Raw genomic sequence first — 13,138 nt, 5'->3', positions numbered from 1 at the left:
GATATTTAGGACGACCCTGAGTTAGAAATGGGCAACCGATGACCCTGAGTTGAGAAATTGGTAAATGTTGGTGACCTTACACGTGTCGTATTTCTATTGGTTTACAATATTAAAAAACATAAAAACAAAAAAAGTACAAAAAAACGGCAGCTTCTCAGCCTCTTCCCTCTTCTCTGCTCTTATGTCCTTTCGCCCTTCTTACTTTTCTTTTCACCAGCTTGCTTCCCTTTCCCCGGGTCTCTCTTTAATTTCTTCAACCATAATTTTCTCAACTCCTACCATACAACCATAATATTAATTGTGTAGTAAAAATATATGTAAAAAACACTATAAAAGTAGAGGTGAAAAATGCAAATCAGTAAAATATTTTTAATCTTCTACCAAAAACAAATTACAAACATAAAAAAATATAACTCAAACACTTATAAAATTCTCAATTTTCAAATATATTATGGATTTAAACGACTTTGATTTTTCAAGTTATGCTAGTGACGATTATTCAACATATATCAAGACTCTCAAAATTTCGATTTAAATCAAAGTACTCCAATTCCTACTTTTACGGAATTAATTTCGGGTAGCCAAAAGAATTGAAATATCGATGTTTTTGTAAATCAAATCTTGTAGTCCGAACTTCAAACTCAAGAATTTGTATCAGAAACCCCCCTTTTTTGTTAAAAAAAACCAAAAAATCATTAGCATCCACAAAAAATCAATCCAATTCCAAAATGGATGATCGGATTTGGACCGAAAAGGAGGAAGAAGCTCTTATATCCGCATGGATTATGTGTAGTACCGACTCAATACTTGGAAAAAACCAAAGAACCGTCACGAGATGGAATGATGTATTTCAGCTCTATGAAAAAAGTCGTACGGAAAATTAAAATCAAAATAAACTTGGAATTAGGAGTATCGATGGAATGAAAAGTCGCTATAAATGACTCAATACAGCAGTGAGCAAATGGGTTGGTTGCTACACACAAGTTCTAAATCGACCATCGGGAAGCGGCACTAACATCAAAGACGACATAGAATTAGCTCAGAAATTATTTCGTAAGTTGAATAATGGTAACGATTTTGCTCACTTTCATGTTTACGATAAAATCATGAGTAAACACCACAAGTGGAGCTCACAAAAACATCAATCTGAGCTCCCTGAAAACTCAAAGTCGGGTTAAAAAAGGTCAAGGTCGGAAATGGATTCTAGCCCTTCTAGTGTAAATGTCGGGACCCCGTCTATTGTAAATGTTCCAACCCCGTCTAGTGTTAATGTTCCAACCCCGTTCAGTCTTTATGTCGACGCAAGTGACCGGCCCGAAGGACGGGATGCAGCTACAAAGAAGCGGAATGGAAAAGCACCTGAGATCGTGCCCAATTATATGTTAAGTGCAGATGACCGAGAAATAATGGAAGGAAATAGACTCACTACGAAAGAGCAAATTGATTTTCTGCAAAAAAGGCTTGCAACAGATTTTAAAATTGAACAAATTAGAATTCAAAAAATGAAAACAAAAATGGAGATGGGTTGGTTGAAAACATTGCTCTCGAAATAAAATTTAAACCTGAAAGATCAAGAGTTGAAGGACAAGCTAATGGACAAATATATGTCTGATATTTAGTTTATTTAATCTGTTTTTATTTTCTTTTTTTTATTGTTGGTTTAATTATTCATCATCAATCCGCTGAAATCGACATATATTTGTCTATTTATTTTCTGATTATTAATCATCAATCTCGCAACAATGTAAGTCGATTTATTGATATCGCATCAATCTCGCAACTACAGCTGACAAACAGATCGGGTCGTGCCGGGTTCGTGTCACATGTAAATGGGTCACAATCCCTCCAACCCAAACCCAACCCAATTAAATCTTGTGTCGTGTTCGTGTTGATCCACTTACATAAATGGGTCATAAGGCCTCAACTCTAACCCGTTAATTTCGTGTCGGGTTCGTGTCGGGTTTTCATGTAACTTCCATATTTTGAAAGTTTAAGTATATTTATGTGATGGAGGATCAAGAAAAATTAGGATTAATTTAGTAAACTGGTCATTCGTGTCTGGTTCGTGTTTAGTGAGGTCAACCCTAACCCAACCCAATTAAATATCTTGTCGTGTTCGTGTCGACCCACATACATAAATGGGTCATTAAGTCTCAACCCAAACCCGTTAATTTCGTGTCAGGTTCGTGTCGTGTTTTCGTGTCGTGTCATTGTTTGCCACCTCTACTCGCAACAATATAAGTCTGATTATTAATTATTAATCATCAATCTCGCAAAAACTAAGTAAATGTAACAAGATTTCGATTAAATTCCAACTAAAATGTAAATGTAACAACTATGTAAATGTAACAAGTAATTATTAATCCCAACGATGAATGAAAACATTAACAAGATTTCGATTACTAATTATTAATCAGAAAATCGGGATGAATGAAAACGATTTAACAAGAATTTATAAACGATTTAACAAGAATTTACCTGCATGAATGAAATCGGGATGAATGAAATCCCCAATCAGAAAACCAATCGAAATAAAACCCAAATCGAAATAAAATCCAAATTTAAGAATGATATAACAATTTATGAATGAAATTTATGAATGATATAGCAATGAATGATGAAATGAATGAGATTTTTGGGGTTTTTTTGGGTTTAGAGTGTCGGTGGGGTGAATGTGTATGGATAGATGGTTGATGAGATGAATGATGATATGAATGTGTGGATAGAGATGAATGCTGATATTTTGTTGTAATTTTCATCGTTTTGTTTTTAAAATAAAAAATTGTATTTTTATGAAATAGTTGAGTGGTTGACAAGTTGGGGTGGTTGAAATATTTTGTAAATATTTATGTAAATATTGCTTTCTGATTTTTTATGTAAATCGTCAACTAATATTTTAAATACGATCACCAATATAATTGATATATCGTCAATAGAACTGATAATAGCCATTGGATTAATCATAGCCATTAGATTAGAGATATAGCCGTTGGATTAATTATAGCCATTAGATTAGAAATATAGCCGTTAGATTGATTATATCCATTAAATTAGAAATATAGTCGTTGGATTGATTATAGCCATTCGATTAGAAATATATCCGTTACATAAAAAACTTATATATACCCCATATGGTTGTTTAACAAAATCACTCATACATTTTCCTTCTTTCAAATCACTCTCACAAAATCACCCACACAAAAAATTGAACAAAATCACTCATACATTTTCGTTCTTTCAAATCACTCTCACAAAATCACCCTCACAAAAAAACTATTAGAATGTCTGAGTAAAATTCCGATTCTGATTCATCAAACGATAATATTGTCGATCAAAATAGGCTTTCCGATTACCAATGGGAAGCCGAAGCCGATGAAAGATCTGAGGCTATACAAAACCTTATAGCCCAACGTATGAATGAATACGTTAATAGAAGAATTCTTCAACCAAATCCTCCTCCTAGACGTCGTAGGAGAAACATTAAGAGTGATCGTGAAGAAGGTCATAAGCAATTGTACAATGACTACTTTATGGATCCGGTTTATCCCGAAGAGCTATTTCGCCGCAGATTTCGCATGCACAAGCATCTATTCATGCGCATAGTTAATGCTCTATCCGCCAATGATCGCTTTTTCCAACAAAGAGTCGGCGGTAATGGGAGACCTAGTTTCTCACCATTACAGAGATGCACGACTGCTTTAAGAGTTCTAGCATATGGTACTTCTACCGATTCAGTAGATGAATATTTGCGTATGAGCGATACATCCATCTGGGACTCTCTTAAATTGTTCGTCGAAGGTGTAATCAGCTGCTTTGGGAACGAGTATCAACGCAGACCCAACCCTCAAGATTTAGGAAGGTTACTTCATATGGGGCAAGCTCGTGAATTTCCTGGTATGTTGGGTAGCATTGACTGCATGCATTGGGAGTGGAAAAATTGTCCCACAGCATGGGCTGGACAATATGCCGAGAGAAGTTCAAAGCCACTTGTCATTTTGGAAGCGGTCGCTTCGTACGATTTATGGATATGGCATGCCTTCTTCGGCACACCAGGTTCGCTTAATGATATTAATGTTCTTGAACGTTCTCCACTCTTTTATGATGTTTTAGAAGAATCTGCCCCACCTGTTAATTTTTCGGTTAATGGTACGGACTATAATATGGGATATTATCTTACTGATGGTATATATCCTGGTTGAGCAACATTTGTTAAAACAATTAATGCGTCACAAATTCAAAAGCATAGTTTATTTGCAGCTCGACAAGAGAGTTGTCGAAAAGATGTGGAACGTGCTTTTGGCGTCCTACAAGCTCGATTTGCGTTCATCAAACGCCCCTGTCTTCTTTGGGATCGAGCTAATATGGGGAAGGTTCGTATTGCTTGTATTATTATGAATAATATGATAGTTGAAGATGAAAGAGAAACCTATCTTAACTATGAAAACATAATCGCATTGTTCAAAGAAGATAATCCGACTTCAGCTAGTGATGATCCATATGAATATCATCGTCTTAGAAGATCGCCTAAAGAACGATTCATAGAAATTCATGGTGAGATTCGTGATAGCCACTCATAACGCTCTGAAAAATGATCTCATTGAGCATATTTGGCAAAACTTCCGTAATTCGAATTAGTTTAGAATGCATTTTTTTATTTCGTAGTATTTAATGTTTTTTAAGATCGTGTTTTTTTTTTCGAATTATGTATGCTGTTTTTTTATATGTTGACTCATGTTTTCAATAAAGTTTATTTATTTCCAATTTTTTTTTTTTAATGTACACTATAAAATTAATTTACTTAAAATATTTGAGTAGAGTTTATTTTAAAAATGAAAAGATTAACTTAGTTATAGTATGAGTAAGAGAGAGGTTTTGATGGAGTAATGAATGTGGTAAATGATTGGAAATGTTGGAAAGTGGAAAAATGATTGGGTTGGTGACTAGGTCATGACCTTCTGCTTGGGAGGGTGAAGGTGGGTCAAGATTAATAAGGTGCGATTAAGAGGAAAAATGTTTGTGACCCAATTAAGGCGACCTTCTGCTTGGGGATGGTCTTATAAAGTAAAATCGTGGCTCCGTAGAAATCAAAGTGTGTCCATCCATAATAACATTAGCCCCGTGCTTTAGACTTAAAAGGCACCTATAGATGGCATCATCGATAGGGATGTCATTGGGGCGGGGCGGTGGTGGATATAAGTTCCCCGGTACCCGTACCCACAGAGAAAAACTCGTACCCATCCCCGCCCCACCACCCGTGGCGGGTACAAATTTCCTAAACCATCCCCGCCCCAACGGGTAAAAATATAAAACCGTACCCGCCCCGCTTACCTATTAACCCGTTACACCATAATTTTATTCGATATATTTTTTCCTAAAAGTTGGTTTAATCACTATTAATTTCCATTTTTTAGAATTTATCTTTATAATTTTAATTTTTCACCAAATAAATTAGTTAAAAATTTTATAAAATAATTATTATCATTATATCTTAATTATAACTAAATAAAATTTATAAAATTATCATAATCCTACTAATTTTTTTTAATGATTGGCTGGTAGGCGGGTATTAGGTGGGTAAGATGCGAAATCTATCCCCGCCCCATGACCCATGGCGGGTACAAATTCCGTACCTGTCCCCGCCCCACCACCCGCCAAAGTTCTACCCATCCCCGCCCCAACTGGGGCAGGTGCGGGGCGGTACCCACTTGTACCCACCCCGCTGACATCCCTAATCATCGATCTAATGTGTGTCCCATTAACGAAAATTTATGGATAACCTGTTGCAGGATAGCCTAACGAGTTTATGGTAAAGTCGCTAATTTCTTTATTACGTTTTACAAGATTTAAATTGCATGCTCAAAAATCAAAGGTTTATCAGTGTACATCTAAAATAGTGGCAGAGAGGTTTGAATGATCCCCATTAGTTTATGGCAATAGGGAGGAGAAGTGAATGCTCACGATCATGCATTGTTGAAATGATACAACCGTTGGCATTTTTTTTTCTCTTATAACGATTGACCTCCCAGAATATTGAACGATATTCCCGTAACTAATTGATATCGTGTATCATGTCAAATATTAGCATGTATCATATCTACACTAATTTAGGAGTTTGTACGCTTATTTTGCCTTTTTTGTATGATTTAGTTAGGGTAACCTTTCCTAACTTTATGTATTTAATCCTGTAATTGCTTCTGCTTGATTATCAATAATATTCAATACAATTCTTTCCTTACTTCTTGTGTCGTTCGTTTCACATGGCATCAGAGCTCTGGAATTTTTAATCCTGGCTCTTCTTTTCGACATCAAAATAAATTCATCATTCCAAAAATTATCAAATTTTTATAATTACAACAATGACGCAAGGGAGTGGAATACCAATTAAATCAGACCAGAAAACCGAGTTCATACCACCTTCTTCACCTTTGTATATACATCCAAGTGAAAGCCCCAATTTATCTTTGTCTCAAATCATCTTTGACGGAGATACTTATCAATTATGGGCGGATGCAGTGCGAAACGGTCTCGATGCGAAAAACAAACTAAGTTTCATCGAGGGTACCGTAAAGAAGCCGGTGATTCAAGAAGGAGAGGCAGAAACTCTAGAGGTCGTTGCTTGGCGTCAATGCAACGCCATGGTTAAGGCATGGTTGCGAAATGCAATTCATCCGAAACTGCATCCCAGTATAGCTTTTTCCGAGTCTGTTGTGGAGATTTGGAAGGAATTGCGCGATCGGTACTCGAGTGGTAATGCACCACGTGTACATCCACTCAAAAGCGATCTTAATGAATGCAAACAAAAGAAAAATCAGTCCGTAGTTGAGTATTATACTCAATTGAAAGCACTGTGGGATGAATTATCAACTTATAGCAAAGTCCCACAATGCACTTGCGGAGCGGCAAATGCTATGCTTAAAGAACGAGAGGAGGAGAAAGTCCATAAATTTTTGATGGGACTTGATGGTGTGCTTTATGGCCATATACGCTCGAATTTGTTGATGGAGGACGAAGTTCCTGCTTTAACAAGAGCATACGCCTTAGTTCTTCGTGAAGAAAGGCATCGTGCAGTCACGAAAATCAAAGAAGAAACTGTCGAAGCAGTAATGGCTGCGAAAACTGGCGCTGATTCGACAAAGGAGGGTGAAAACTCAGGAATAATTCGATGCACACACTGCAATAAACTGTGGCATACGGAAGATAAATGCTGGGATAAGTTGGGAATCCAAGGAAGAGGTCGTGGCCGTGGGAGGAACAATGCGAGAGGAGGATGAGGCCGAGGCCGTGGAGGCTCGACGCAACAAGCAAATGCAGCAGCAGCAGCAGTGACTAATGATGAAACCCAAGCCAAATTCGAATCACCGGGTTTTACGCCAGATGAAGTGATTCAATTAAGAAATCTTTTGTCAAATAAAAATGATGGTGGACAGAAACACGCAGGTATAAAAATATTCATTGGTTACTCGATAGTGGCTGTTCTCATCATATGACAGGAAAACGTGATTTGCTTGTTGATGTATGGCGCGGGGAAGCTTCTACCGTTAGTTTACCGGATGGTTCACGAATAGTGGCGCAAGAACATGGAAAAATAGTGTTGAATGATAATTTTACACTAAAAGACGTTCTTTATGTCCCCTCTCTAACTTGTGATTTAATCTCAATTCAACAACTTATTACGGAAAATAATTGTGTTGTGACCTTTTATAATGATCATTGTGTTATACAGGACCAATCTACGAGGATGAAGATTGGACGGGGTGAACACGTTGATGGGGTCTATTATTTTAAAGATGACCGATCACATATGGTGGCGCAAGCAAAAACAATCATCGATTCAAGGTTGTGGCACATGAGACTCGGGCATCCGTCTAGAAGTATTTTACCTCTTTTCTCAAATTTAATTGGTTTTGATTTATCCTGGAATAATGATAATATTTGTGACCCTTGTTGTCGGGCCAAACAGACACGTTCGGTTTTTAAGCGAAATAATAAGAGAAGTGCAGAATTATTTGCTTTGATACATTGTAATATATGGGGACCTTACCACACGAAAAGTTTGTCAGGAGCTCATTATTTTCTCACAATTGTAGATGACCGAAGTAGACATGTTTGGGTTAGATTAATGAGAGATAAGGGAGAAGCGAGCCAACTTTTAATTATTTTTTGTCAAATGACCAAAACCCAATTCGGAAAAGAGGTGAAAGTAGTGCAAAGTGATAATGGGACGGAATTTTTGAGTCATGTTATGAAATATTATTATAGTGAACATGGGATGATTTTTCAAACCAGTCAAATAGATACCCCACAACAAAATGGTAGGGTAGAACGGAAACATCGACATATTTTAGAAAAAGCAAGAGCCCTTCGTTTCCAAGCAAACTTACCTATTGAATTTTGGGGAGAATGTATTTTGACCTCTGCGTACCTGATAAATAGAACACCCACTCGTTTACTTCATGGCTTGACTCCTTTTGAAGTCTTATATGGGCAAAAACCGAGTTATGACAATATTAAAGTTTTTGGTAGTATTTGTTATGCTCATAATAAAGACAAGCCAAAAGATAAGTTCAATGAACGTGGGAAGCGATGTATTTTTGTTGGTTATACGGCTAGCAAAAAGAGTTGGAAAGTCTACGACCTAAAGAAGAAAGCCGTTTTTGAGTCGAGGGATGTCGTATTTTATGAAAATGTTTTTCATTTTATGCATGATGAGGCCATGAAGTCAACCACTGACAAACCAACTAATACTTTTGACAACAACCTCTTCTTAGATACGGATTACGATGATTTTGATTTTGTTTCCCAAAATTTGGACACGTTGATGACACACCCCAAAGCTTTAACCAAAAAGCCACACAAAATACAAACACAATTCCAAATGTCGAAGACAGTGAAATAGAGTTTCAAAATGGCGACAACAGCAAAAGGGAAAATGAATCAATTGTCATAAATGATCCGGAGAGACATGGTGAAGAAGAAAGGTGTAGTGAGCAAGAAGGACGTGGTGCTCGGCAGAAATTCGAGCCATATTGGCGCAAAGACTACATATGTAAATCGACTCGAATTATAGACCCCAAAGACAACATTCACTCGGTCTAACCAACATCCGAAAAGAGAGGTACTCGTTATCCTTTGATTAATTATATCGCAACCAATTGTTTTTCTGCTAATCACAGAAACTTCTTGGCAAAGTTGAATGAAATTCGTGAACCACGCAATTATCACGAAGCTTCGAAAGTGAAAGAATGGCAAGAGGCAATGGCAAAGGAGTTTGATGCGTTGGAAGCTAATGGCACATGGGCAATAGTCGATCTTCCTAAAGGTAAGAAACCCATTGGATGTCGACGGGTTTACAAAGTAAAGTATAATGCAGACGGAACTCTTGAGCGCTACAAAGCGCGACTTGTTGCTCAAGGTTACACACAAATTGAAGGGGTTGACTATCATGAAACCTTTGCTCCGGGGGCCAAAATGACCAGTGTTCGATGCTTGCTAACGGTCGCTGTGTCGAAAGGTTGGTCCATTACTCAACTATATGTCAACAATGCTTTTCTACACGGGGATCTAGATGAAGAAGTCTATATATGAGGATGCCACCCGGATTCGAAAAAGGAGGATCAACTAAAGTTTGCAAATTGTTGAAGTCATTATATGGCCTTAAACAAGCTTCTCGTAATTGGTTTTCCAAATTGACCGATTCTTTAACAAGGTATGGGTTCATTCAATCGATGGCGGATTACTCATTGTTCACTTATAATAAAGATGGAGTTTTTATTGGAATTTTGGTTTATGTCGATGACATGATAATTATGAGTGATAGCGAGGCAGCAAGTAATCGTCTTAAACGCTTTCTTGATCGTAGTTTTGGCATTAAAGACCTTGGGAGACTAAAATATATTTTGGGAATTGAGGTAGCTACTAGTTCCAAAGGACTCTTTCTTAGCCAACAAAAATATGCATTAGAAATAATCAAGGAAGCAGGATTAGAAGGAGCCAAACCAATTGACGTGCCAATCCAACCCAATCACCAATTAATCATGGCAGACGGGGAGTTGCTACGTGACCCAATAAAATACCGACGACTAGTAGGTAAACTTATTTATCTAACCATTACGAGACCCGACTTAGTTTATGTGGTTCATATCTGATAATTTGGAGATTGTATAACTTATATTGCATCAGAATCAATTCAATTGTGTTTTACATGGTTAAGGAATTAGCTATTTATACAAGATATGTAAGCTATGTAATCTATCCTATTTCCGGCAAATATTCACAACAGCTATAATATATCACAAAGTAGGAAATAATAGAATTTCCTTGATTGCATGATAAGAGCCAACGGCTCTATTGGGGTTGGTGGCAACGGCTAGGTGTTGCGTAATATCCGAGTTGCTATTACCCCCCCTCAAGTTGGAGCGTGTAGTTTGGAAACGCCCAGCTTGGATAGAAGCTCGTCAAAAGATATGCGCCCGAGGGCCTTCGTAAATATGTCTGCGAGCTGGGATTTTGTATACACATATTTGGTTGTGATTGTGCCTTTTTGTATTTCGTCCCGGATGTAGTGACAATCAACCTCGATATGTTTTGTCCGTTCGTGGAAGACCGGATTGTTTGCTATGTGGAGGGCGGATTGTTTGTCGCAATGTAAGTAAATGGGCTCGGCGTGAGAGATGCCCATGAAGTTGATTAAGCCCTTGAGCCATTTTAATTCACATGTCGTATATGCTATAGCGCGATATTCGGCTTCGGTGGATGACAGAGAGACAGTGGTCTGTTTCTTTGTTTTCCATGATATAAGCGACGAGCCAAGAAAAATGATGTAGGCCGAGAGACAACGGCGGCTTGTTGGACATGCTGCGTAATCTGAATCACAATAGGAATTAAGTCGAAGATCGGAGTCGGAACGAAGTAAAATACCTTGACCCGGAGAACCCTTTAGATAGCGAACGACTTGGAGCGCGGCGGCCCAATGATCCTGCGTGGGGGCATGCATAAATTGGGCCAAAATATGAACGGAATATATGAGTTCCGGGCGAGTAATAGATAGGTAAACCAGTCGGCCCACAAGGCGATGATATGGTTGTGGGTCAGTCAAAAGAGCGGCCTTGGAGAGTCCCAATTGATGATTTGGTTCCATGGGGATATGAGCGGGTTTTGCCCCCAGGGAAACCTGTTTCTGTAAGGATATCAAGTGCGTACTTGCGTTGAGACACAAAAATTTCCGAACTGTTTCTTGCGATTTCAAGACCAAGAAAATATTTGAGGAGTCCTAGGTCCTTCACGTGAAAACATCGGCGTAGATAATCTTTAAAGTTCGTAATTACCTCGTTATTGTTACCACAAATGACGAGGTCGTCAACATAAACGAGAACATGAATTTCTGAGTTGGATGTGGTCATCGAAAAAGGGAGTGATCGCTCGGACACTGTTTGAAGCCATATTTAATTAAGGCGGAAGCAAGTTTAGCGTACCAGCACCGTGGAGCTTGGCGTAGACCGTATAATGATTTTTGGAGACGACATACCAAGCCATATTTAGGTGCGTTGAGCCCCGGAGGTAATTTCATGTAAACTTCTTCGTGAAGATCACCGTGAAGGAATGCATTATGAACGTCCATTTGATGGAGAGTCCATTGTTTGGCAGCAGCAATAGCGAGTAGGGTCCGAACCGTAACAAGTTTGACTGTGGGAGCAAATTTTTCGTTGTAATCGACCCCTTCAACTTGACGATTCCCCATAACAACCAATCGGGCTTTGTATCTTTTGATTGTACCATCAGCGTTATATTTAATCTTATATACCCATTTTGAGCCTATTGCCTTTTTGTTGGGAGGCAACGGCTCTAGAGTCCAAGTACGATTTTGTTCGAGAGCATTCAGTTCGAGTTGCATAGCTTGTTGCCATTCGGGAACCTGCGCTGCATCTTTAAAAGAACTAGGCTCGTGATGTTTAGTCACGGCCGACAAGAAAGCTTGATGTTTAGGAGAAAAATTAGCATAATTAATATAGTGAGAAATAGGATACTTAGTACCTGACGGTGATGGTGACACGGTGAGCACATGAGAAGATGGGCATTTTGGTTGAACAAAATCTTTAAGGTTGGAATTCGGAATTTTGAGGTGATGGCCGCGGCCCATTATGGGTGGTTTGGTGGTGGTTGGAGCGTCGGTGTGGGGGGTTGATGCGGAAGGAGTATCGGTGGTCGGACTAGAAGCAGTCGAAGGTGGAGAAGTTGTGTTCGTCGAGGGTGGTTGGGTAACGGTGGGTGATGGTTGGCTTATGATCACAGCTTGATCAATGGGTTGTAAAGTGTCATGAAGAAAAGAAGAAGGATGTTCATTATCATGAATGTCAAGAGCCTTGTATGGAAATTCATTTTCAATAAAAACGACATCTCGAGACTCGAAATAAGATCCGGTGTCTAAGTCATAAAGACACCATCCCTTCTTACCAAACGGGTATCCAATGAAAACGCATTTTCGACTTTTAGAAGCAAACTTGTCGTGGGTACGATTTAGAGTTTTGGCATAACAAAGACTACCGAAAATACGAAGATTTTCCATAGGTGGAGATTTATTAAATAACATTTCGTATGGAGTTTTTCCGTCAAGAAGAGGAGTTGGGGTGCAATTAATTAAATGAACCGCAGTAAGAACACATTCACCCCAAAAATATAAAGGTAAACTTGCTTGAAATAAAAGGGCACGAGCAACGTTTAAAATGTGTCGATGTTTTCGTTCAACCCGACCGTTTTGTTGTGGGGTGCCCACATTAGAAGTTTGAAAAACTACACCATTTTGATTAAAAAATTTTATAATACATCGAAATTCACTTCCATTATCGTTTCGTAAAATTTTAATTTTCTTGTTAAATTGCCTTTCAACCATAGCCAAAAAATTGAGAAGAGTTTGTTGAGTGTCACCTTTGTTACGTAAAAGATAGACCCATGTGGATCGAGAAAAGTCGTCTATAATTGTTAAAAAATAGGTGAAGCCACACGAAGCGTTTTCGGAGTATGGTCCCCAAAGGTCGCAATGAATTAGATCAAATATAGAAGAGGCTTTATTCGTGCTTAAATGAAATTGTTCCCGTGTTTGTTTCGCGCGAAGAAAAATGTCGCAAGTTCGAGTATGAAAATG

At 38.2% G+C, this 13,138-nt stretch overlaps 2 protein-coding genes across 2 annotated transcripts; both read left to right on the top strand.

The window, feature by feature from the left end:
• Positions 1 to 1,196: 1,196 nt before the first annotated feature.
• Positions 1,197 to 4,199, top strand: LOC141649768 (uncharacterized). Its single transcript, XM_074458449.1, has 2 exons — positions 1,197 to 1,459; positions 3,341 to 4,199. Exons 1-2 carry the CDS (start codon positions 1,197 to 1,199, stop codon positions 4,197 to 4,199), a joined length of 1,122 nt encoding a protein of 373 aa, XP_074314550.1.
• A 2,157-nt stretch (positions 4,200 to 6,356) lies between these two features.
• Positions 6,357 to 7,271, top strand: LOC141649767 (uncharacterized). Its single transcript, XM_074458448.1, has one exon. It carries the CDS (start codon positions 6,357 to 6,359, stop codon positions 7,269 to 7,271), a length of 915 nt encoding a protein of 304 aa, XP_074314549.1.
• Positions 7,272 to 13,138: the final 5,867 nt, after the last annotated feature.

Source organism: Silene latifolia, chromosome 3 (assembly GCF_048544455.1).
Source record: "Silene latifolia isolate original U9 population chromosome 3, ASM4854445v1, whole genome shotgun sequence".
NCBI lineage: Eukaryota > Viridiplantae > Streptophyta > Magnoliopsida > Caryophyllales > Caryophyllaceae > Silene > Silene latifolia.
Note: the sequence above shows the minus strand (reverse complement) of the source record. Positions and strands in the feature narration are given on the sequence as shown.